This window comes from Trichechus manatus, unplaced genomic scaffold, assembly GCF_000243295.1.
Source record: "Trichechus manatus latirostris isolate Lorelei unplaced genomic scaffold, TriManLat1.0 scaffold00104, whole genome shotgun sequence".
Classification (NCBI taxonomy): Eukaryota; Metazoa; Chordata; class Mammalia; order Sirenia; family Trichechidae; genus Trichechus; species Trichechus manatus.
The window spans coordinates 9064967-9089612 of NW_004444040.1; the positions used below are offsets into that span (position 1 = coordinate 9064967).

Below are 24646 nucleotides of genomic sequence, written 5' to 3' on the forward strand. Positions count from 1 at the left end.
AAGTTGCAACATAAGTCTTCATTGTTTCCCTTTTACCTTACTCCTTAATGGAAATGAAAATATCATCCAACATTCATGTCAAAACACTTGTTCATCAAACAGTTGGCTATAGACACAAACATTCAGCAAAAATCAGTACAAGCATTCTGTGAGAATCAATTGGCTAAATGGAATTCACAATAAACAGTATTGTATGTTTTACTATTTGTAAGTTGTGTGATGCTTATCCTTTACATCAGTCAAATAATATACTTAAACACATGCACTCATATCTTTTCCAGAGAGCCAGTTGTTAAACGTTTGCTAGCACACCACTGCTTATAGTCATTTTATTTCAAAAAGCAGCCGCTGACAGCTCTTACAGGAAAGTTAACATTCTTCAGGTTCTTGCAGAATCTTGTCCAAAATAAGTTTGTCACTTAAAAGCACTGCTTTTAGAAATCACAACTGCTTCTTAGATTCTAGTAGTTTCAAAGAAACTGAGAAAAAAGTGGCAATATTGTGCCCAAGGGAACATCATTGAGTTCAGACTTTCTCATTTTTTCTTATCTAAGGATGGAGATAATTATTTTCGCTGTCTCCTATGGGCCAGTTATGCCAAACATGCTTGATTTCTTTCAGCCTAAAGCAACAGTTTAATTTTTATTAAGAACTTCCTATTGTGCTTCCAGGAGTTTTATAAGAAAGTTGATGTTATTTTCATCCCAATTCATGAAAAATTATAATTATGTGTTTAAAAGTCAAAGTTCCCATCAAATTAGTCCTCTGGGCTATTTGAAATAATTTTTCATGTGTCCTACACATGCAGAATTGTCTTTTCATGATCCGTTGTCTGTGCTGTCAAGATCAGCTTCCTATAATTTTGATCTGATGAAGATAAACTATAATCTAATTGCTTTAGGGAATCTTATCATGTAGAAAGCCTGATAGGAAAGAGATTTAAAATGGAAAGACTTTCTGTGTTTTAGTTGCAAACTTAAAAGAACATGTGATAGCAACCCTTTGTGTTTCTCAAGGGAAGAAAGTATTTCTGTAACTTTCTAAGCCTCTGGATCCTGTATTCATAATATTTACGTTTTTTCTTTTAGTCGCTGGAAAGTACCCGTCGTATGCTGCAACTGGTTGAAGAGGTAAGGAGTGAGCATATTTAAAGATAAATCTAGCCCCTTATGCTGGCATGTGTTTTTCCTAGACCCTACTGCCCCTCCCTGGGCCATGCTCCCATTGATTCTAGTGTTAATTTGCCTGCCAGGAAGCCACATAAAGAGGGAGATGCTGTATTTAAATTACCAGGTAGCCATCAAGCTATATTTACTCTCCCTTCCTGTTCCAGGCTACCTTTGGAGCTAGGATGCAGAGAAAGATAGTATTTCCAAGTAAATGCTCCTAAGAAATCACGAAGACTGAATCACTAGGGACAAGATCATTTACATAAAACGTATTTGTAATTATTTTGATGCCTGTGAGTCATATCTAATTTTGACATCTTGTTCTGACTTTAACCACATATATGACTTTTAAAAATATTTACCCATATAGGAATATCATATTTTCAGAAGTTGTTATATTGAGAGTCAGGCAGTAAAATTCATAAAATAATAGGAAAATTCTTTAAGAAAGGGAAATATCAAGTGCCCTAATGTAAATGTAGACACCCTTTTATATTCTTGAATTTGGATCGAACATCCATTTGTGCGGCATGGTTAATGAATCCCAAACTATTTTTAAATGAGCAAAAGAGGACAGATAGCAATAATGGAATCAAAAGGGCATCTGCAGTAAGCCTCACTCATTCCAATTTGGCAGAGCAGCAGTCAACCAGGAAGAACAAGTGGATTAATTGAACTTGCCCATTGGGAGAGATGAAGTGGAAAAAAATGGGATGGACTATATTTAGTTGAACCTAATAAAACAAGCCTAATAGTTTTTTATTGTGTGAGATGCCGTTTTCCCTATACTTTGAAACTGCTCGACAATGTGTAAATTCATGTGCGGTTAGAGACGGATTACCCAATAAGCAAGATGTGCACAGGCCTACTTGTGCTGACTTACTAATCTGTAGTGCACAATTTCACCTGTTTGTGGTGAAAGCCCATGAGAAATTGGGCACTAGAGATTAGTAAGTAAACTCAAGTAAGCCTGTGAGTACCTTGCTGACTGTAAGCCCGTGCATCCCTTGCTTACTGGTTAATCTGCCCATGGCAGTTATCATTTTTAGAGATCTTAGGTATTCTCTAACAGAATGATTAAATGGCCCTACCTATTCCATGCTACTGTAAATTGCTGGTGCAATGGCATGAAAGGGAAAAAAAATAAATTTTACAAAGGCTAAGAGCAAAGGCGACTGCTTCTCACACTGGGTGGGAGCCAACATCTTCCCTTATTTCTGCAGCTTCAGCCTCTCCCCTAGGAATGAATTATGGCTCCATGTGAACGGCCACAGGAGTCGGGGGAGAATAAGGTTACCTTGAAGGGGGCTGGTAGACTTCACGAAATCTGTTATCACAAAAAATGACAACTTGAGGCTGCAACTTAGCACCAGGTGGCCCCAACAGGAAGGCAGGCCCGGCGTGGGGCAGCACTGGAAAGCAGCCTTCTGTCTCTAGATGAAGAGAGATGTTTTCTTCCCTCCATCCTGGGAACACTGCTCATATGCAGAAATATTTGACGACCAAGAAGGAGGCAGATATTCTAAATCAAGGAGTGCTGGCGAGGCTTTCAGAGTAGACTTATTCTCCCCCAACTTGCCATGAGGATAAACAGAAGGAACACACCTTGGTAACATCCCTACCTGAGCTCTGACGTTACCCTGGAGTGCAGAGGTCAACTGACCTAATTATCTTGGCGAGTCTTTATGACCTTCAACCATAGCCTCCAACCTTAATTTTCATTTTCTTTTATGCGTATGCGTATGTGAAGTAAATTCCTAAAGCACCAGAACTATCGCCAATGTGCAATGTTGGAACGCTGCCTAGAATGTGCAAGGGGGTGGAGGGAGTGCATCAGAACACATCACCTTGGAGAGACCCCTCACCCATCTGGATTCTGGGCCTTGGATGCTTCCTTTTTTGTGTCTTCTTAAACTGCTGGCAATGTGAGCCAGTCTTGAATGATGAATGTATGCTCTAATTTTTTCTGGGAGAAATCTCAAAAGTGCTATTGCTTGAAGTAGGATTCTCGAATCGTATATTCATTCTCCATCAAGCATGAAGTCACATCTTAGAACAAAGAATAAAACAGATGGAAGCTATCTCCCACCTCTAATAAATGAGAGGAGGCTATTAGACTTTCCATCTGCAGGAAATTAGGAGCAAGGCACTATTAGAGTAGATTGATTTGCTCTTACTTCCTCCTGAGCTATTTTATATTTATGGTCAAACATCCCTTATGTCTAGGACATTGGCTATTTAGACAATCTCCTCCTTTTCAATCAAAAAGGAAATTCTCTTTAAAAGAGAATCAGCATTAAATATTCATCAAGGGCAGAAATCATTTTGAAAATCTGAGCATTGAAATATCAGGATCTTGCCCATGATCCCAAAGTACATCAGTGCCATGTGTTTTGAATTGGGCTGACTTTTTATTGAAATTCAGTCTCAAAGACAGGAGAGGTTACCAATTTATGAGGTGTCTCTAAGGTAAAAAATTTCACCTTTATTGGAATATATGACTTCTGAGATTATCATTCCATCCCTAATACACTCCAGAGTGTAACAGGGTGGCAGGGATGGGGAGTTATTTTTAATTGACATCGTCATCACCATTTCAAGGGCCAAGTAAACTACACAGAGGTCAATGGGGCAAGTTCAAAAAAGCTGAACACCACAAACAGTTAACAAGATTAGAAATCATATAGCAGCATTTGCTCTCCACCTCCCCACCCCACCCCATAATTGGGAACTGTCTCTTTTAATGGACGCATTTCAACAAATATTTATGCAATGCCTAGCTCTGAGGGTAGGAGGGAAGATAGAAATTGATATGCAGAAACAGACAGGTAAATAGTTTGCCAAATTCAAGGCCATAAGCTACCTTAGGCTTATAGAGGAGGAAACAATTGATTCTGATGGGAGAATCATGAAGGTGTCCTCAAGGAGAGAGCATTTGATTCTGGGAAAGGTAAGTTAACCTTGCTAATGCTAAGTGCAGCAAATGAAGTCTGCATAACCTTGGGCTATGAAAAGGAGGCCCAGGAAAAGCCACACTGGTTTAGAGCAGATTGATTCCAACAGAGCCACACACAGCTTTTAGAAAGTGGTTACTGAGGGCTCCCTAACGTTTTACAGATACTTTAGCATTTTTTCTTTTAATGCCAACTTATGTTTCAAGATACTTGACCGTGAGAATAGAATAAGCATTCTGAAACTGTGTCTGTGCTATGTATGCCAGACTTTCAGCTAAAAATGGAAAACTCAGGGGTGGAGGGGGACAGTTCTTTCCAGATATGCAGATTTGGGGTCTTTTGGAACTCAAGCAGTTAAGAGAGTGCCTGGAGAGTTCTATTTTAGCTCAAATGCATTAGACTTTGGGGAAAGCATCTCAGACTGGGAAAACAAAGATAAAACATGTACTGTAAACACTTAGTTCATCTGCAAAAAATAAAAATAGAGAAAGAAATGAAAAAGAAAGAAAATCCCTTATGTCTCCAACTCCTCCGTTAAGTAGACCGCTTTCCCAGAAATCTCAAACAGAAACCACAAATTGAGCTAAGATAAAAATAGAACCACCTCCTCTCACATCTAGCTATTATAACACAGTACTCTTTAAGGAATAGGAGAAGTATTGTGCCTCCCCTGAAATATCATCCCCATCCCTACCCTTCTCCCTTGGACTTCTGATCCCCCCAAGGAGCAACCCAGTTATTTTGATAGAAACTGGCAGCAAAACAGTGGAGCCAAATGTAAGTTCCAACATTTATTGAGAACTTACTATGCGCCAGGTACTGTGCTTGCTCAGAGCAGTTGTAGAGATCATCATCCCCCTCATCACCCACATATTATCTAATGTAACCCTTATAACCACCTTTTACTATTACTTTGATCTCCATTTTATCAAGGAAGACATTGAGGTACAGAGTGGTTAATTAACTTCCTTGGGACACACAGCTAATAAATAGCAGAGATGAAATTAAAACCCAAATCTACCTGATTCCAGACAGTGAATTCTTAGGCATAGCAACTAACTTCCCTTCCATTAGCAACTTCTACAATTTTTTTTTTCTTTGAAAACACCACTAAAAGTGTAAGGTTCTAAGAAAACCAATAATGTGCTCATTCTGAATTGTTTGGAATGCCACTCAAATTAAATCCCACATCTTAATGTGATCTTTTCTGAACCTAGCAGGGTCTCCTCAGAGTTTAGCTTTTAGAGGTCTTCACATTCTGGGGCTCATTTTATCCTCATATCCACTCTGGAAAGTAGTGAGGATGTTACTCCTTCCATTTGCCAGATGGGGAAACTGAGGCACAGAACAAGTGACTCAAGAGCTACAGGTCTAGAATTCAGAATAATTAACTCCTAAATCCTAGCTCTGCCTGACTGACCAAATTGCCTTTCACACTGAGAGGCATAGTTGATAAACCATGTGTTCGTCTACCCCTTATCTTTAGCATCCGGGGCAGAGTAGAAGCTCAATAAATATTTTTGAATTGAATTGAATGAATTAATCAATTAATGAATAAAATAATGAGTAAATGAACGAGAAAGAAAGAGAGAGTTAGTGAGTGAGTGAATGAACCAACCTACTAAGCCACCCGAACTTGTTTGGCATCTCTACCCTAATTTAAAATATGAGAAAACATCCTGAAAGGTCAGGTGACTCATCCACGGTCTCTTGACTAGTTGATGGCAGACCTAAGAGCACAGCCCAGCATTCCTGTCTCTGCACTCAGTGCTCTCTGCTTCTGTTCTTTCACATTGGGGCAACCTAAAAAATCTCTTGCTCCTTCAAATTAGGTCTGTAATCATTCCAGTGCCGAAACATTCAGCATCAAATTGGACCAAGGTGAAATTACACTTGCAGGGCTCCATATCTATAGAGGAGATCAAGAAAGTGTAGACAGATGAGAGTTGGACTAACCAAAGGAAATCACCAGCCTGCTTCCCAGCAGCTGTCTCCAACAGAATGGAACAGGAATGCTATGCTTGGCCTGGAGTTGGTCCCCGGAGGAGAAATGCTCTTTGAGATGCTCTGTCCTCACCAGAAGTTGCATCATCACAGCCATATCCCTAAGTCAGCTGCTTTTCTTAATTTCCTATTCATAACCAATAGCTAAAATATCACAACAGAGCACAGAAAATGTTAAAATATAGGCTAGTATAGTTGAAAGTCCATTTACATCCTGCTTCTGAAACAAATTTTAAATGGCTTTTGTGGTCTAGAATCTTGCTACTCAATGTTGGCTCCTGCACCAGCAGCATCAGTATCATCTGGGAGCTTTTTAGAAATGCAGAACCTCAGGCCTCACCCCATTCCTACGGAACCAGAATCTACATTTTAACAAGATCGCCAGGGGATTCATATGCACTCTAAAGTTTGAGAAGTAGTGGTCTAGAAGCTTCTATAGTAGTTGGTAATGATGTTTATGGTTGGCCTTGATATCCTGCTATCAATGCATTTTCTGGGTCTATTTGCTTTATAAACACATAATGCTTACTATAGGCTAGGAACCACCATTCTAGCACATTACACATATTTATCTATTTAATTCATATAACAACCCAGTGAGGTATATACTGTTATTATCCCTGTATTACAAATGAGAGAACTGAGTTTCAGAGCAATTAGTACACTTGCCCAAGGTCCCACAGCTAGGAAATGAAATCACCAGGATTGCAGCCCAGGCCATCTGGCTCTGGAGTCCATGCTGACCAATGACTATGTAAGTCATTCTCGGCCATCACTCTACAAAACACATCCTGGCTTTGCAAGTAAGGCCTATCAAAGTGTGTTTAAAAGAGAGAGATTTTTGTGTCTAGAGGAGTTAATTGAATTGTACACATACTCTGAAGATGTCGGTTTATAAAAGCTCACAGAAATCATTTCAGTGTTTTCTTTCATTTTTTAGAAGCATTATTGGAATTTAATTTGTAAAATACTGTTGTTGTTGTTTTTTTTAAAAAAAACAACTCTGTTGATCTCTACTAACATCTTTCTTAGTTCAAAGTAAGTCAGCGGAAAATAAATGGGCCTATGAAAGATGTCTTATTTTAGAATTTATTCTGGGGTCCACCATGAACTTTCCTTGAAAAATCAATTAATCCAAACTGTAAGCAATTCCATTTTATACTATTAACAAGGCATCCTGTAAAATGGAAGGTCTTTACTTAGCCTTAACTTGAGAATCTTAATCTCGGACTTCTTAGTTAAAGGATTCCGAGATTTGATGATTCCTAAGTATGAGCAGTGTAGAAACCTCTGTTTCTCCCCGCTATACCACCTCCCGCTCCTCTCCCCACAATAACCCAGGTGGTGTTTGGCTTATTTGGTAATAAGGAGTGACATGGAAAGTGCCTTTGGAAGACCTCTCCTGCCCAAGACAAGTGAAGCAGAGCTGTGGTGGAGGAATGATTTTCTCACACCCTATCATTGTGCAGCATTTTATATTTCAGAATAAAGAACCCCTGTTTCTCATCCGCCAATCCGTTTTCTGAATCTCACAGTCCTCTCCATAAAAGAAAATGGGACCGTGAGTTTCCTTTTGAGCTGTGTTTCTCAACCTTTGTGAAAGCCATGCTCTCTTCTGAGTAATCTAAAAATCTCCCCCTCCCCCTCAAGATTCTTACATATCTTCCCAGTGGGGCCTCCCTCCCCAGCTCAGTGAGGCAGATTTTCTGACATATCCTGCTGGAGAAGAACATTTATTCTAGAAGATTTTGAAACATTTGCTTTCTGTGGTTTGTGTTAGGAACACTATAGACATTTTTATTTTCCAAATATAAATTCACAGTACAATATTAAGTATGTGTTTTCCAATTCCTTGTCAAGCCCCATCCCCAGCTCTACCCCATGGGGATTGTGCTACATCCCCCTCTACTTCCCCCAACCCGTAAGAGTCATGGATTGAGCAAGTGCACAAGTACCCCTTCCTCCATGTCCCTCCCAGCTCCTTCATGCTCTCACCATATTTCTTCCCTTTGGTCCTTCCTCGTTTTCCATTTCTAGGGCTAATTGTCCTTTTTACTGATGTCGCTGTTTCTCTCTTTTCTCTCTCTAACTCCTTTTCAACTTTGCTACCATTATTGGAATATAGAGTAAAGATGCTGGTATCAGGACTTTGGTTATGTTGGATGAACAAGGAGGTAAGTTCAGATATCTTCAGTAAGAACAATTCTTTGTCTGAATAAAGTACATTTTTATATTGTCTTTGCAAATCCAGGTGGCCATTTTGACATGTGTTACACACATACATGCGTATAAGGGTTCTAGAACTTTTATCTTGCTTTTTTTCTTCCCTTGTTGAAAAGATTGGGAAATATGTGGAAAGGTTGAGGCCTTCTTCATGACTGAATGAAAGGTACTACTATCACCATTATATACATTGGGGTAACAGAATTTTGAAGACAATAGCCATTTGTTTGCAATTTTCTTTAAATGATAGTATTTTGGGTGGTGTGAGAATTCTCTTATTCTCCTTGCCCCCAATCTTTTCCATAAATTTGGTTTCCTTCAGATAATTTCTAGATAGAATAGGATAGTAGTACGGCATGTTGTTCACGTCTTTCGACCATCTTAATTCACTATCTGGCAGTTTAGATTTCCAGTTTATTGTGAGCATCCCTTAAATAACTGGAAGCCATTTTAAACAGGATATGACCAGAGGGAGATCATTTGGAAAATGGAACCAATTGAAATATTTTGCAAAAAAAAATAATAATTTTTATTTTTATTATATGCAGTGTTAGGAGAAATGGAGATCAGAGGGCCAGCATTTTCGTATGGCATCTCCATACCCTAAAGTGGAACCCTAGAAGGGTAATACCATAATTTTTCTTTTGTCTCAACATATCTAGCCATCTGGTGATGTTTTACTAATTCTAGCCACAAATTTGTCCCAGATTCCATTCTGAATTCTTATCCTAATAAATAGATTTTTGATAAAATGTTTCTGTTCATGCATTTTTTGTGAAAGTGTTAAATAATTCTTCAGAACTATGAGTTTTTTATGTAAAAGATGAAAACGTAAAACATATTCACAGCCTGGGACAACATAAACAAAGTCTGAACATAAACTTCAAACTGGGGGGAAAAATTGTCATACAGTTAACAAATACAAGGCACTTTTCCCTAAAATTGAGAGCGCCTTTACATAACATCAAGAATAAGGACAACAGCCCAAGAGAAAAATGGATATAGGATAAAAATAATCAGTTTACAAATAAACATACGAAATTATGCTTCTGCCTCACTCAGAATCTAAGAAAGGTTAAAACAGTAGTAATGAGATACCACTCTTTATGCAGCAGACTGGCAGAAATTTTAAAAACTGATAATAACCAGTGCTGGTGAGTATGTGGAGAAACAGGGACTGTCATTCTACAGATGGGTATTGTACAAATGTTTTGAAGAACTGTTTGATAATATTTCATTTTTTGAAATGCATATGTTTGACCAAGACATTCTGCTTCTAGAATTTTACACTGCAGATACACATTTACAATTGCACAAAGAAAAAATTACATGCCTTATTTATAATAGTGTAAAACTGGAAATGAGCTAAATGTCTGTTAGTGAGGAAACCAACCAAATTAATAATGATATGGCCATAGAAGGAATACGTGTAGTCCCCGACTTATGATGGATTTCTGTTACAACAAAGAACTGCACTTACAACCATCCGTTTGGTTTTTTCTTGTATCTCTTATTGTTAGTAATATGTACTACATACAATGTTGCAGTGAATAATTTGCTGTTATCATTCTCATGCCAACCCCCAAAGACTAATAAAAATCAGATTTATAAAGATTCTGATAATAAAGGCAATAATAATGAAAACTTAAAAAAAAAAAAAAAAAAAGATGAGGTATTCAACTTACGTCAGCACTGATTTACGATGGAGTCACTGGAACGGAAACCTGTCATAAGTCAGGGACTACCTGTATTCTGTAACCATTACGATAAATGAGGTAAATCTTTACTGACTTCTGGGGAGTTGGGGCAGGGGCAGAGAGGGACTGAAGGGAGGTATATCAGTTTGAGTCCTCTGGGAAGCAAATGACAAAAAGGAATTAGAAGTGCAAGAAATTTATTGGGGAAAACACCTGTGATAGATCAAGCGGAGAGGGAGCAGTAGGCAGGGAGAGCCTTCAGACGATGATGCAGGTCTGACACCTGTGAAAGGTGAAGGGGGAAAAAAGACAATTGGGTAGGATGAGCCTCAGACTGCAGTGCAGTCTGAAGAAGTCTGAGCCAGGCCCATGGAAAGCCCCAGAACAAGTCTCCCCATTAGAGGAACCCCATGCTGGGAAGGAATGCCCCAGGTCTAGTATTCCATTGTGCTCAGCCATTAGCTAGACGCATCCCGGGGGAGCATGCTTGGCCTCAATGTAAACAACTCAGAGGACCCCACAGGTGCAGCAGCTGGAGGCCTCAACTATCTACATGCCTCTTTCCCAGCAGGTGAAGGGTGGTCTGAGGGGCACACCTCCGTGGTTGTCCTATAAGGACTTTTATTTCTACATTTATTTTTTTGTGTCAAACTTTTTAAATAAATACTCTCCAACTGGAGCCCTGGTGGCACAGTGGTTAAGAGCTCATCTGCTAATCAGCAATTCAGATCTACCAGTTGCTCCTTGGAAACCCCATGAGGCAGTTTTACTCTGTTCTATAGGGTCGCTATGAGTTGGAATTGACTCGACGGCAAAGAATTTTGGATACTCACTAATCAGCAAAAAAAAAAAGAAAAAGAAAAAAAGTTTTCAAAAAACAATTGTATGGATACACCACATTTTGTGTGTGTATGGACACCTGGGTTGTTTCCACCGTTTGGCTATTGTGAATAACCCAATAACCAGTTGTCATCAATTCGATTGCAATTCATGGCAGCCCCATGTGTGTCAGAGTAGAACTATGCTCCATAGGGTATTCAATCGCTGATTTTTTTGAAGTAGATCACCAGGGCTTTCTTCCAAGGCATCTATGGGTGGACTCAAACCACCAACTTTTCAGTTAGCAGCTGAGCACGTTAACCTTTGCACCACCCAAGGACTCCCCTATTGTGAATAATGGAATATTATTCAGCCATAAAGAGAAATGAAGTTCAGATACTTGCTACAACATGGATGAACCTTGAAAGCTTTATGCTGAGGGAAATAAGTCAGACACAAAAGGACAAATATTGTATGACTTCACTTATATGAAATATCCAGAACAGGCAAATGTATGGAGATCAAAGTTTATTAGTGGTTACCAGGGGTGGGTGGAAGGGGGAAATGAATGGGTATTGCTTCAAGGGCACTAAGTTTCTGTTAAGGGTGATGAAAAAATTTGGAAATGGATAGTGGTGATGGTTACACAATAGGGTGAATGTCATTAATGTCCCTGAATGGTACACATACAAATGGTTGAAGGGGCAAATGTTATTTGTATTTTACCACAGTAAAAATTAAACAAAAATACCATTGAACATCAACCCCACCCCTTTCTTCCCAATTTTTGAAATAGAATTTGCCAAAATTTATAGTAAAAAAACAGAGTCTAGTGGGGTTGTATTTCAAAGGAATTACAATCACTGTGGCAGTCTCCAGAATTCCCAAAGTGAATTTGCTGTAATTATGAGACCTGATGGCTTGGTCTGTGTAAAAGTTTTCCATGTTTTGAAACTCAAGATGTATCAAGTCATTGCTTTTTTCGTTTTTTTTTTTTCTTTTTAATAGCAGATGCCAATACAGAAGAGTGGTATCTCATATCCAGAGCAAAATTTACATATGATACACTAAACTGTTTCAGTTAATAATTGGCGTGTGAAGTACCTTTGGGAAAGGTTCAGTATCATGCCCTTTCTTCCTCTAACTATAAATGTTGACATAAAGACATGACAAACTATATATATCAGCCTGGAATCAAAAAGAGAGAAAGTGAATAACATGTTTACTTGGGTTGCAAATTTAAATATGCTTTTCTGAAGAAAACATATAATTTCGCCAAATCCTCATATAAATGCAAAAACATTTTTAGGCACAAACGATGCTCAGGAGCATCTATCTCTTATTCTCTTAAAAAACAATGTCTGTTTGCCAGATTTCCCCACTAGCTAATTAACGTTCTCAGCTAAAACATTTCCACCGTGGCAATACCACATTAAATGCGGAATTCCTCAGTTAAACGGATTTCCTAAGATAGCCTGGGTTTTACTAGATGCATGGTGAACATTGATACCAGTGAGAAACATGCAAGTGTAAAACCTCCAAAAGTGGATGGTTTCCATCTGATCTTACATGATAGCCATTCCATTCGTACTATCATATGACATTAGGACTTTTTTAAATGACAGATGCCATTGTAAATGCATTTTAATTCTAATTATGCCATGTTGTCTAGATCGGTAACGGCTTCAAAATTTCTTTTCAGTTATATTCTGCTCATTGTTTCTATGCCTGAGCACCACAAGTATTGACTGTTTCTACCCAACAGCTACACAAGAGTCTCAAGAAGCAACCATCCTTCTAAAGAACCATTCCAACTGCTATTGGGCCAGGCCAGACCACTCCACGTGGCCTGGCTAAACAACTGCACTCGGAAATTCCTTGTGGGGTTCTTGTTTTACGTTCAGGTATCAGGAGACACCAGGGCACACTCAGTGTGACACATGGCCCTGGAAATGTACCAAGCCCTGGGACTTTTATTCCCCTAGACAACTTGTCTCCAAGATAAATCTCCAAGAAACAATCTTGACACTAATGTGGGATGATTTAACCTTTCACCCCTGAATCCCTTGTTCCTTTCGTTGCTCTCTCTGAGTTATACATTTACTTTGATGCTGAAGCTGTGCCTATTGGGAAAATCCCCTGGGATCAACTCCAAACTAATCAGTCAAGTCTTTGACCCCTACCTAGCAGAGCAAAGGCAAAGTAAATCTCCATCAAGAAAGCCAACTTTCTTAAAAGGTTCTTGGCACTATAAGGTAGCATGTGAGAAAACATCCTTTTCACTAAAGTCCAGTCACCAATATATATGTTATCAATGACTGAGGCTGCACTGTCCAATATGGTAGCCACTAGCCACATGTGCCTATTTAAATTTAGATAAATTTCTATATGTTCATCAATGCTAAGGAAAATGTAGGCAGCATCTTGTAACGGGATGTACTCATGAAGGCTTGCATACTAGGTCAGTAGTGTTGATGTCTTGCTAATCTTCTATAGTATTTTTTTACCAGGTTGAAGATTCTAAGGGTCCATGTTGCCTTACTTAGGTAAGAATGGTAGAAGAGATGTCTAAACTTAGATCCTCAGCATCCTGTCACTGGTGAATCTATCACAAATAAGCAGCCACCCAAACATCATGACAAGAGAAAGTTCAAGCCTTTGTCCCAACATGTAGTATAGTCTACTGGGAAGCCTCCCCCCACCCCAACTCTCCCAATGCAAAATATTATTCTTCTGCCTGGCTCCAAGAATAACCAGAAGACAGCCAGAAAGCAAGCTTAGGAAGGTAATGAGCAGTCACCCCGGACGGTGCATTGCATCAGCTTAGAGACGCTGTTGTCCACCCTAAACTAGAATGAGGACATTACTTGCTTTCAAGCATTTCCTTAGGAATGTCTTCACAGAATTCACTGAAGTGTTGGAAGTCCCAATATATCAAACATATCCACAACATATCCATGACAAAATGGTTACAAGATTTTTTTAAATTAAGGTTTGACTTCTAACTGTGTATAAAGATCCATTCAACGAATACTGGTAGGTATAAAATAGTTTGCTAAGCCAACTTTTCTCTCTGACCCTTGCCAAAAAGCTGGCAACCCATGGCAGAACCCTGCTCTCAAAAATAGGGTTTTGGGCCTATCTGTTTATTTTATCTTTCAATTTGAATTCTCTAGTTCAAGGTCCAACACTTGTGGCCCAGTTCACATGTATATGTTACCCAGTAATCCCTGGAGGCACAGTAGATGAGGTTCCTGAAATGTCAGAGAGTTGATATTTTGGCTGCAATAGTATGAACTTGCTTTGTGATTAAAGAGAAACTCCTCTGGAAGGGCAAATGCCTGAGTATGAACCCGCACACTACAATCCATGCTTGTTTCAGCTTTATTAGTTGAGGGTCTGAGCCCAGACCCTCCTCCAGTCTATCTCAACCCCGCACTCCAGAAGTGATTAGCAATAACTTGATTAGGATTTGCACCCCTATACATTGGTGGTTCAGTGGTCGAATTCTCGCCTTCCATGTGGGAGACCCAGATTTGATCCCCAGCCAAAGCAGCTCATGCGCAGCCATCACCCACCTATCAGTGGAGGCTTGAGTGTTGCTGTGATGCTGAACAGGTTTCAGCTGCGCTTCCAGACTAAGCCTTCTAAAACATCAGCCAACAAAAACCCTATGGCTCACGATGGTCGGGTCTACAACCCATCATGGGGATGGTATAGGACCAGCAGTGTGTCATGCCTCTGTTCATGGGATTGCCGTGATTTGGGCGCCAACAACAATTCCTGTCTGTACTTACAATGGTTCTTCATTTGACATTGAGTTCCTTTTCCCTCCATCACTCCTCTCTCTAAAATAGTGAATTTCATCTACAAACTAATTTATTGCCGCCTTTAATGGAAACTAGTGTAAAGCTTTCCAGAAAGTAAAAACACTGTTCTAAAATGGGAAGAATTATATCCTTTTTTTCTTTTAGTCCTTTTAAGACATCACTGGACTTGTGTTTACTCAGCAGACGTTTGCCAACAATACACTGTTTTTTCTTCCACTTTCACGAGGCTGGATAAACGCTCTGAAAATTTTGTTTTCACTGGTCCTTTGAAGAGTAGAGCAGAGAAAGCAGATTCCTAACAAGCTCAATTCTATTCTTTAGCCCCACAAAGGAGGACACAATTGGTGAACTCATTTTAGTTGTTCAGAATGACAGTTTCCACTCTACAGTTTAAAGTGAAATTGTTTTAAAGTGATTATTTTTGCCCTTAGGCTGGAAACTTATTTACCAGTTTTATTCAAATCATGCCTTTATTCCCAGAGGCTTGAGCATGCATGCATGAAAATGGAAATGAAATGAGGAATGGAAATGTAATTAGGTTTTGTAACTAGACAGCCCAGACATCCCACTGCTGCTTTCCTTTAATGGGCTTAAAAGCTGTTTTAAAAATCCCTTCAGTGAACTGGTAGTTACCTAAATTTGGTGACACGACTTTTGAAAAATTAATTGAGTTAGTGTATGTAACACCGGCAACCTAGATGTGCAATTCGCTTTTATGACTATCGATCTGTCTTAGATATACTAAGGTCAGCCTTGCCGGCAGCGATGACACAGTACTGTCTTATGTTCCAATCCATCACCTCTCCTCCAAAGAGATCCGTGCATTTATTTTCCCTGCTGTGCATCTGGGGTTGGTATCTAGCATGCCCCCATTATAAAACCAAACCCAACTTGTTGCCGTCGAATCGATTCCAACTCATAGCAACCCTATGGTATAGAGGCTGGGAAAACAAAGGACAGAGAAGTGACATGCCTTCCAAAGCTGTCATAGCTGTAAGCCCTAGGATGAGAAGGGAATTTAAACGTTCCAGTTATTTATAACATTGCTGTGCTACCGTGATACTGTTTTATTTACGGCTTCTATGAATTAAGTATTCTCAACCAAGAACGGACCTTGGGCTACCTTTGGCTAGACAGCGACTACTAGGGGAGGAAAAACGATCCGATGCCCTTTGCTAATTATTGCCGCTGTTGACGTTGTTGTTTTCCCCAACGAAGAAAATTGTCTGCCCTTACCTGGTTGAGGATGCTTACAACCGAATGATTTAGCTATTTTAAAGTTGAAGCAGATAACTTTCTCTCGTAGCATGGGATCCGAATGCTGAAACATAAACTAACACCCTGTTTTTCTTTCTCTTGAGTTTCACTGGTGTCTGAGTAAGTGAATACGCTGTACTCTTCCTGGACATTCAAAACTGAGCAGGCCTACCTACCCCATCCCATCACGTTTGAATTACAAACTCTTCGGAGCATTGTTTTTGTTCATTTCCTCCCACCCATGCCAGTGTAGGGCGACGGCAGCAGTCTGCAGCAATGCGTCCTCTTGGACAATGCATTGTAATCTCTTTCTTTCTCTTTCAAATTCCATTTCACATAGTCATGTCTCATGTTCTGTTGGAAACCCCCAAAAAATTCATTCCACACTGTCATCCCTCTGTCCTAACCAGAACAACTCGATCGTGTCGAAGAAGGCATGAACCATATCAACCAAGACATGAAGGAGGCCGAGAAAAATTTAAAAGATTTAGGGAAATGCTGTGGCCTTTTCATATGTCCTTGTAACAAGTAGGTACTGGGTACCAGCTCTAATCTGTGGCGTCCAGTTTTCTTTCTTTCTTTTTCTTTTTTTTTTTTTTCCTTTTTTAATGTCAAAGTGAATGTCTGAAGTTTTGTCTTTTTTTTCTTTGTCCTTTTCCATCTGCTTCATTCTGTGGGGATAAAATACTTGTGTTTAATCAGAACAACTGGAACGCATTGAGGAAGGGATGGACCAAATCAATAAGGACATGAAAGAAGCAGAAAAGAATTTGACGGACCTAGGAAAATTCTGCGGGCTTTGTGTGTGTCCCTGTAACAAGTAGGTGCTGCCTGCCTGCCTGAAGCTTTGGTTTCCTCCAAGGCCCATCTCCAAGCCTTGACCAGCTCATTCCTGCCAGGCACATAGGCAGGAGGAGCATGTGGCATGCAGAACAGATCAATACCGTCTCCAATGCATTCATTTCATAGCATAGATGATACTAGTGGGAGTTACTGTTGATGCATTAAAAATCAGGCATACTACAGTGAAAGCTTCACTGTCAGCAACTTTTACTGACAAACGTTTCAACATTTTCCAGAAAGTGTACCTGAGACAGAGCCCAGCCTCAAGACAGAGGCATCAGGGAACTTTATTATCCCCAACCCCAAGAGCCAAAATTGCAGATTTAGAAAAGGCTGGAGGTATGTTTGGAAGAAGAGAAACACATATACTAAGGTTTGATTTCTCAAGAGTAAAAGAATCAGGTAATCTGGCCCAAGCAAGCATTTCTACAAGTTAGAGAGATGCAGATTCTCCCTTTCTACTGCCAGTCAGTTGCCAAATCTGGTCAGTGATGAGCCTGCAGATGCTGTAGCTGCACCTGACCCGGGGGCGATGAGCCGTTCCACAAGAAGTGCTCAAGTTTTCCCTGAATTGAACCTATTCCTCTCAAATGCTTCCCCTTGGAAGATCTACCTGTACACTGGCTGAAATGTTGAAATGTGTAGATTTTGCATGCACAACATCACAAAACATTCAACTGTTCTCAAGGTTCTGCAACGCTTTTTCTGGAATGTAGCAGAAAATGTGACATGTGGTTATAAAGGTTTGCAACAGAAGGAACCTGAAACCGAGGGTTCTGGAAGGTAGTCTCATTGGACTAGCAGTGGGGGGAAAAAAATGCATGAGCAGATTGTCCAGCATGCATTTGGAAAACTAAATCCATTACCCCATTTCCCATACCCCTCTCACTTCCCCCTTTTAAAAGAAGCCTTTTTCCTAAACCTTTCCTGACCCCAGCTTTTAGAATAGAAATTGATGTCATTTCTAGCTGATTATATGACCGTTCGCATCCTTTAAACTTTGAAGCTGATTTAAAATATCCCACTTCCTGTTTAGGAGGGAGAGGGGCTCGATTTACAAATAAATAACCTTTTTTTAAAAAAGAATGATCTACAGTAAACCTTGATCAACTGGAATCTAGCTAACTGGAACCCTCAGCTGTATTTATACTTTTGCTCCATTCCACTTTTAGCAAAAAGAGGTAGATTTTTTAAAAAATCCAATCAAGGATTTAAAAGAGTTTTTCTTCCAGGGCTGTCTGGTTAGTACATATTCCCTTACTCAGCCTCTACCCTCCTAGCAGGGGCAGATTAACCAATAAGCAAGGTACGCAGGGGCTTACTTGTGTACAAACAGGCGAAACAAGTGAAATGGTGCACTACAGATTATTAAGTAAGCACAAGTAAGCTCGTGCGTACCTTGCTTATTGGGTAATCCGTTCCTGACTCCTACAGCTTCCCACACAAGCAAGCAATAAGAGTTGATCTTCAGACACACGAAGATAAACCATAGCCTAAGAAAGACTCAATGACGTTCACTACTCTAAGATCCTAAAGCATGAAAATGGCTCAAGAGTCTAACAAAGATACTCAACAATCACGCTTGAAACAAATTTTCCACCATGGCCCACTGTTAACTGAGAAAGTAATGTCGTTCACCAAAACGACGCATTGCTCAAGCATTCCAGTTAATCAAGATTGACTGTATAGCCTTTTCAGTGGCAGCTTGCCCCCTGGTGAGATTTCCATCTATTTGGTGATGAATTCCGACATGTATATTTTCTCTCTTTTATTAACTGTGTTTGGAGAAAGGCTGGAGGCAGGGCTCCTTGGGACAGAGACCCATGTTTTTATGAAATGATGGCTCCTATGAATTCCGCATACTAGTTGGCACTAATCCTTAGTGCGCCAGAGATACTAACTGAGCTTCAAAGCTTGACTGAAGTGTTCCCTATCACGTGTAAGTAATGCTTTAAAAACCATGTGTCACAATGCAGTGGCTGGTGGGGCCCCGGCCTCTCTGAGGGCTTTGCCGTGTCTCGGCATGTTTCAAAGGACTCCGGTAGATGTACGGCAGTTATGTGAGTCTATGTACAGCGTTGTGGGTGCAGTGATTCGCCTTCTTTTAGAAACGCATACTTTCCCACCCCCTGGAATTTGCCAAAGATGGGATCCGAGACATTTTACATAGCAGAAAACATCACAAAGTCCATATAACTTCTTTTAATCTGAGGAGGGAGGAGATAAGGAGTTGGAGAAAACAAAGCCAGATTCTAAACTCTATTAAATAGTTTTTAGATCCTGTCCCACCAGGTGGCCCTGTGGCCCTTAATACAGTAAATTCTCACTGCTCTAAGGGCTGTGGAATTATACATTAGATCGTGGGAGTTGCTGAAATTCCATTTGTACTATTCCAAATTGTCTCCAGGATTGCTTGATCCCCAATCTGCAAGTACTAGAGCCAATTTTAATAGATGGCTGTGGTCCTTTAGTGGATGAAGAAAAGAAAAAAGTCGAATTCTGGTGTCTTCTAATAGAAAATGTGAAATGGGACCACAGGAAGTTCTGTTGCTTTTGGACTAAAATGCTTGTGGTTCCTACTATGCAAAGAACTTAAAAACATCTTTGATTGCTTTAAATTTTACAACACAACCACCAAAATATGGTGCACATGTTTCTACTGGGCATGACAGGTATGCCTGGATTTTAAGTTTCCCTCCAAAGCAGCTCAGTGAAATATGGCCCCTGGAGACCTCACCAATTCCAAACCACTGCCCCTGCCACAACCCCAGGAGAGTGTGAAGTAGGAAGTGGTAAGCACGCCCCACCCTGCCCCTTAGCCCAACAAAGAAGCCATTTAACCTGCGTTTCAAATCCTCATGAAGGCTATTACTGCCCTGCTAGTGCCTTTCGAGAATGGTCAACTTCTGGAGTAGTTTGGCTTAAATGAGAATGCTTCACTTTCTACTCATGCCTGTAGCTGGTGCATGAAGAAGATGTAGAGGGGTTTCCCTTTCTGGTGCTAGATGGCTTGTTCTCTCTTCTCTTTTCCTGCATTCATTTCACTATGCCTCTTTTACTTTTTGTCTCTGTGGACAAAGGTTTGTACATCAACTCTGGATGTATGGTGACTGTTTGAAAGTACCGATATATTATCTAATTCAAATTCCTCTTGATGAAACTCAAAGACCATCACCCTTGGCCAACCACCAATCCTTTATGTCCTTCATGCAGAGTTGGAAACATTAGTTCCACACACGGGTTAGGAAAAAAATATTTAAGTAGGCAGCCTTTGCATGATGGTGTGTAACAACTTGGTTGAGTGTGTTTTTCTTGATGACAGTGTGTTGCTGTGGTGTGATGAACACACTCTTCTTGGCAGTCTTGTTTTGTGTGTGTCTGCCAATATGTTTTTCTGTGTGTTTTGTGTCTCAAAATATAACCATGTCACTGAAATAGAACTCAATGTCCTCCAGCTACCTTAATCCTTGTCTTAAATCCAACAAAAACAAGAACAACCTTGTGGGCAAAGGTTGCAGTCTTGACAATTGCAATTGACTGGATCGGAAATGAAACGCTGAGTAGCTGAGGCATGGTGGTGGCCAACCGTTTGGGTCCAGTTTATGATATATCGGTATTCTCTAATGCCCCAAGTTAAAACTCATTTGCTTGGTTCAGTTCTTCACTTGAAGAGGTAACAATTATGAGTTTGCTGCTCCACCCCATGCCTTGCCACTCACCCTCTTTTTTGCATAGGCTTAAATCAAGCGATGCTTACAAAAAAGCCTGGGGCAATAATCAGGATGGAGTGGTGGCCAGCCAGCCTGCTCGTGTGGTGGATGAACGGGAGCAGATGGCCATCAGTGGCGGCTTCATCCGCAGGTGAGCTTTGTATAGTCAGCATGGTAGCAGTTATCATGGAGTAAGAGCCACCCCAAAACTGAGTGGCTTAAAACCACCATTTTATTACTCATGAATCTATATGCTGGCTGGGCAGTTCTTCCTCTAGCCTCTCCTGGCCCGTTCGTGGGGCTGCACGTAACTGGGGGTGGGATAATTCAAGATGGCCTCGCTCAAACATCTAGTGGCTGGACTGCGGCTGTCAGCCGGAGGCCTCTGTTCTCCACGTGGCCTCTGCAGCAGGATAGTTCAGGTCTCTTATATGGTGGCGGCAGCATTCCAAGGAGGTCAGGCCCCAATGCACAAGTACGTATCAAACTTCTGCCTGTGTCATATTTGCTGAAGTTTCATTAGACAGAGCAAGTCACATGGCCATACCCAGGATCAATGAGGCAGGAAGAAGGCATCTCATGCCATGAGCTTAACTGAATAGAGCTTATTAAAGAGGCTTTTTACAGAGGTGTGGGCAGGGTTAATAACAAAGAATGGTGAAGTACTCAGGGACTAGCAATCGTGGGAAGCTGTTACCACATTCTCCTGAAGGGACAGGAGAATGAGCTAGTATCAGAAACTGGCAATAGTTGTGGCCCGGGGCAAGGGCCATAGACACAGCAATGCAGCCACTGCCAAAGCTCACAGGGAGTGAAAATGTTAAATACATACCCCAACCTCTCTCTCCTCTTTCCCTCCAATCTCTCATGGGCCAAACCCTACTGGAAGCCAGAGGCTCAGAGAACTGGCTGATGCCCTTGGGTCACAGAGCCAAAAAAGGTCAGAGAATGGATCTGAAGGTGCAAACAGGGAATCATGAGCATACTTGGCTTCTGACTAATCATTTCCTTTGAGCTCTAGATACAAAAACCAACTTAAATATCTATAGAAATCTCAAATTATACAGCTCAGCCAATTTAGAACTCAGTTCTTAGGAGACCAGAAAACAGAGTAATAATAAATATTCCTGTGGTGGAAAACGAAGAAAACTATGTGTATCCCTTTTTACAAGCTGCTACACCAGGACTCGGCAGTGGCTAGGGCAGTCGTTTGTACAGCTGTCTATACCCAGGCCATTGTACTTGTTGTTGGTAAACAGATAACCCGGACTCAAATGATGGATCACTGTCACTTAGGTATAAGGTCTAGCTATCTACCTAGAGCCTCACAGATGACAATTCTATTCCTATTCCTGCTTCTATCTGTTCCCAGGGAAACTAGACCAGGGGTTCTCAACATTGGTTGCTCATTAAATTCACCTGGGGAGTTTTTTTTTTTTTTTTTCTTTTTAAATACCAGTGCCTGGGACCAACCTACACCAATTGAATCAGAATCTCTAGAAGTGGCGGGTGTGGTTTATAAAGCTCCTCAGGGGATTCTAATATGCAACCTGGACTGAGAATCATGGAACTATCAACATGCCTTAGCTGCTATGATCATTTAAATAAGCTTCTCTATATGAGAAAGCTGGGAAGTTCCCTTTAACTTCTTTAATTTTCTCTGGCCTGGGCTGCTTTTACAACCATAGTGGGCCAGTCTGCATTGGGAGTTAACAGGGGGGAAGGGATTTTAACCCCTCTGAACATGTTCTAGCCCATCACCATCTGTACTGGGAAAAGGTTAATTAGCCCGAACATTCTGAAGAAAGTACTTACTGTTTTCCATAAATAGTGCCCTTTTCTTAACTTTCAAGCTGGACTGTGAAAGATGGCAAGATGGTGGGACACTTTGAGAACCAACTCCTTCCTCTCCACTCAGCGCCACTTAAACGGAACAATAATCTTACCACAGTTTTCTCCTCCAAAATCACCCATTCACAAGCCACTAAAAACTCCATGGCATTAAAATATTGGCAGATGAAAATCATCTTGAACAAGTAGCTCTCTTTGGAGTTCTTGGTAGCAAGCAGGATTAAGGGGTAGACTGGAATTATCATTACTCTTTTCATTGATGTTGGTCCCAAGTGGGAAAAGAGATGAGCAAAGAGATTGCCTGACTTACTGCAATTAGCTTTTTCTTTCATTCTGAATTTGAGTCTTGGAGACTTTGGTTGATATTCCAGAAAGAAAAATATAGTTTCTATCTAGTTCTATCTTCATTCTCTGCCCTTGAGTCCTCCCAAATAAAATGATTTTACCCTTAAAAAATAAAAATTGAGATAAAAATATGAAGGGGGAAACAATAGTGGGAGTGAGGGAAGTAGATAAGTTCATATGTTTAATATACTTTCTTTAAAAATTGAAATTCAAGAGTTCAGAAATTCAATTTTTAATATTATTTTAATGTACAAAAGTCAAAATGTGTTCTTGTGTTGGACGGACATTAGAGACGAAAACGTTGAAGGTGCCTAGAGGTCTACAGATTTTTCCTAAGTTTTGGGTCCTTGGTATTTAGGTGTATTCCTACCCTCTGTCTTCTAAAAATTGCTCTTTGGCTCCCAGGGTAACAAATGATGCCCGAGAAAATGAAATGGATGAAAACCTGGAGCAGGTGAGCGGCATCATTGGAAACCTCCGTCACATGGCCCTGGATATGGGCAATGAGATCGATACACAGAATCGCCAGATCGACAGGATCATGGAGAAGGTGAGCCCCTCGCAGTCAGCAGGAAGTTGCTGCTACTGGTCACATCTTCACACAAAACCCTGAAACCGTGACAGTGGATTCAAATACACTGGTAGCTGGAAATTTTTACCTTAATTTTCAAAGACAGAAACACAGGATTCAGCAACAGAACCAAAGTCTTCACTTTGAATTGAATGGTAGAATTTAATCTAGCAAATATTACTCAGGGGCCCCTTCATGCCAGGCGTTGTGCTAGGCACTATGGGACATATAAAGATGAGAAAGAGTGCCAAGAAACTCACAGCCTGTAAGAGGCACTGAGACAGCAGATGAAGTTACTACCAAACAAAATGTGATTCCCCAAGAGAGCCACAGATAAAATGCTAAATAGCGTTAGAGGAGCGAAGACTTCAAGGGGCAGGAGTGGGAAAATCTCAGAAGAGATCAAATTTACGTTGAGTCTTGAAGGATAGTTAGGAGTTTGTCAAGTGGAGATGGTGTGATGAATCCGAAAATGAGGGAAGGAATAGTTAGCCAGAAGAAGAGTATCTTATTCAGAGTTCTCTAGAGAAACAGAGCCAGGTATATATGTTCTTCTAGGTTTGTCCGTTTATATCTTTATCTGTTTAGATGGATAGAGGTTTAGTTTAAGGAGTTTTCTCACACAATTGCAGGGTCTGGCAAGCCCAAAATCTGTAGATCAGAAGACAGGCTGGAGATTCCTACAGTCTTGAGTTCCAAAATTCATAGGTCAGGTAATGGGAAAATTGAAGAGTGGAGGAATTCTGGTAAGGGATCTATTTATAGTCTGGAGGCAGAGTACACCCTAGGGAAGACTCCATTTTTGCTCCTAAGGCTTTCAACTGATTGGATGAGGCCCACCCACGTTATAGAAGGTAATCTCTTTACTTAAGGCCAGCTGATTCAATCACATGTAACTACTTCATGTGCTTGGCTACTAACTGGAAGGCTGGCAGTTCAAATCCACCCAGAGATGTCTCAGAAGAAAGACTTGGCAGTCTACTTCCAAAGGATCACAGCTATTGAAAACCTTTTGGAGCATAGTTCTACTTTGAAACACGTGAGGTCGCCATGAGTCGGAATGGATTTTTTTGATTTAACTACTTCTTAACAACTAGCCTAGTGTCTGACCAAACAACTGGGCAGCATAGCCTAGCTAAGTTGACATATAAAATTAACCATGACAATGAGTATGTGTTTTGCTTTTTATAGATGCTTTACAAAGCTTTAATGATAGTGCAAAAAGACCCAGTTTCCTTTCCAACCCAACAGCGCATATCCCCAGATCTCAAAGTAGGGAACTCATATCTGATGAATTGAATTCACACAAGGATACCAGACCTGGCTCTAAGGCTGAAACCCCCAGTGCCAACAAAGGGCATAAGGAAGACTGA

General features: G+C 40.5%; 1 protein-coding gene across 2 annotated transcripts in view; it reads left to right on the forward strand.

The window, feature by feature from the left end:
* Positions 1-793: 793 nt before the first annotated feature.
* SNAP25 (synaptosome associated protein 25) overlaps positions 794-24646 on the forward strand; it is a 30240-nt gene continuing 6387 nt past the window's right edge. The window contains exons 1-5 of one of the 2 annotated variants that reach the window (XM_004383057.3): positions 794-1130; positions 8253-8301; positions 16364-16481; positions 20532-20657; positions 23108-23252. In XM_004383057.3, coding sequence (XP_004383114.1) covers positions 1110-1130; positions 8253-8301; positions 16364-16481; positions 20532-20657; positions 23108-23252 — 459 coding nt within the window. In that variant the 5' untranslated portion in view covers positions 794-1109. Of the gene's footprint in view, positions 1131-8252; positions 8302-16363; positions 16482-16655; positions 16774-20531; positions 20658-23107; positions 23253-24646 lie in introns of both variants that reach the window. The other variant, XM_004383056.2, reaches the window with a different exon arrangement.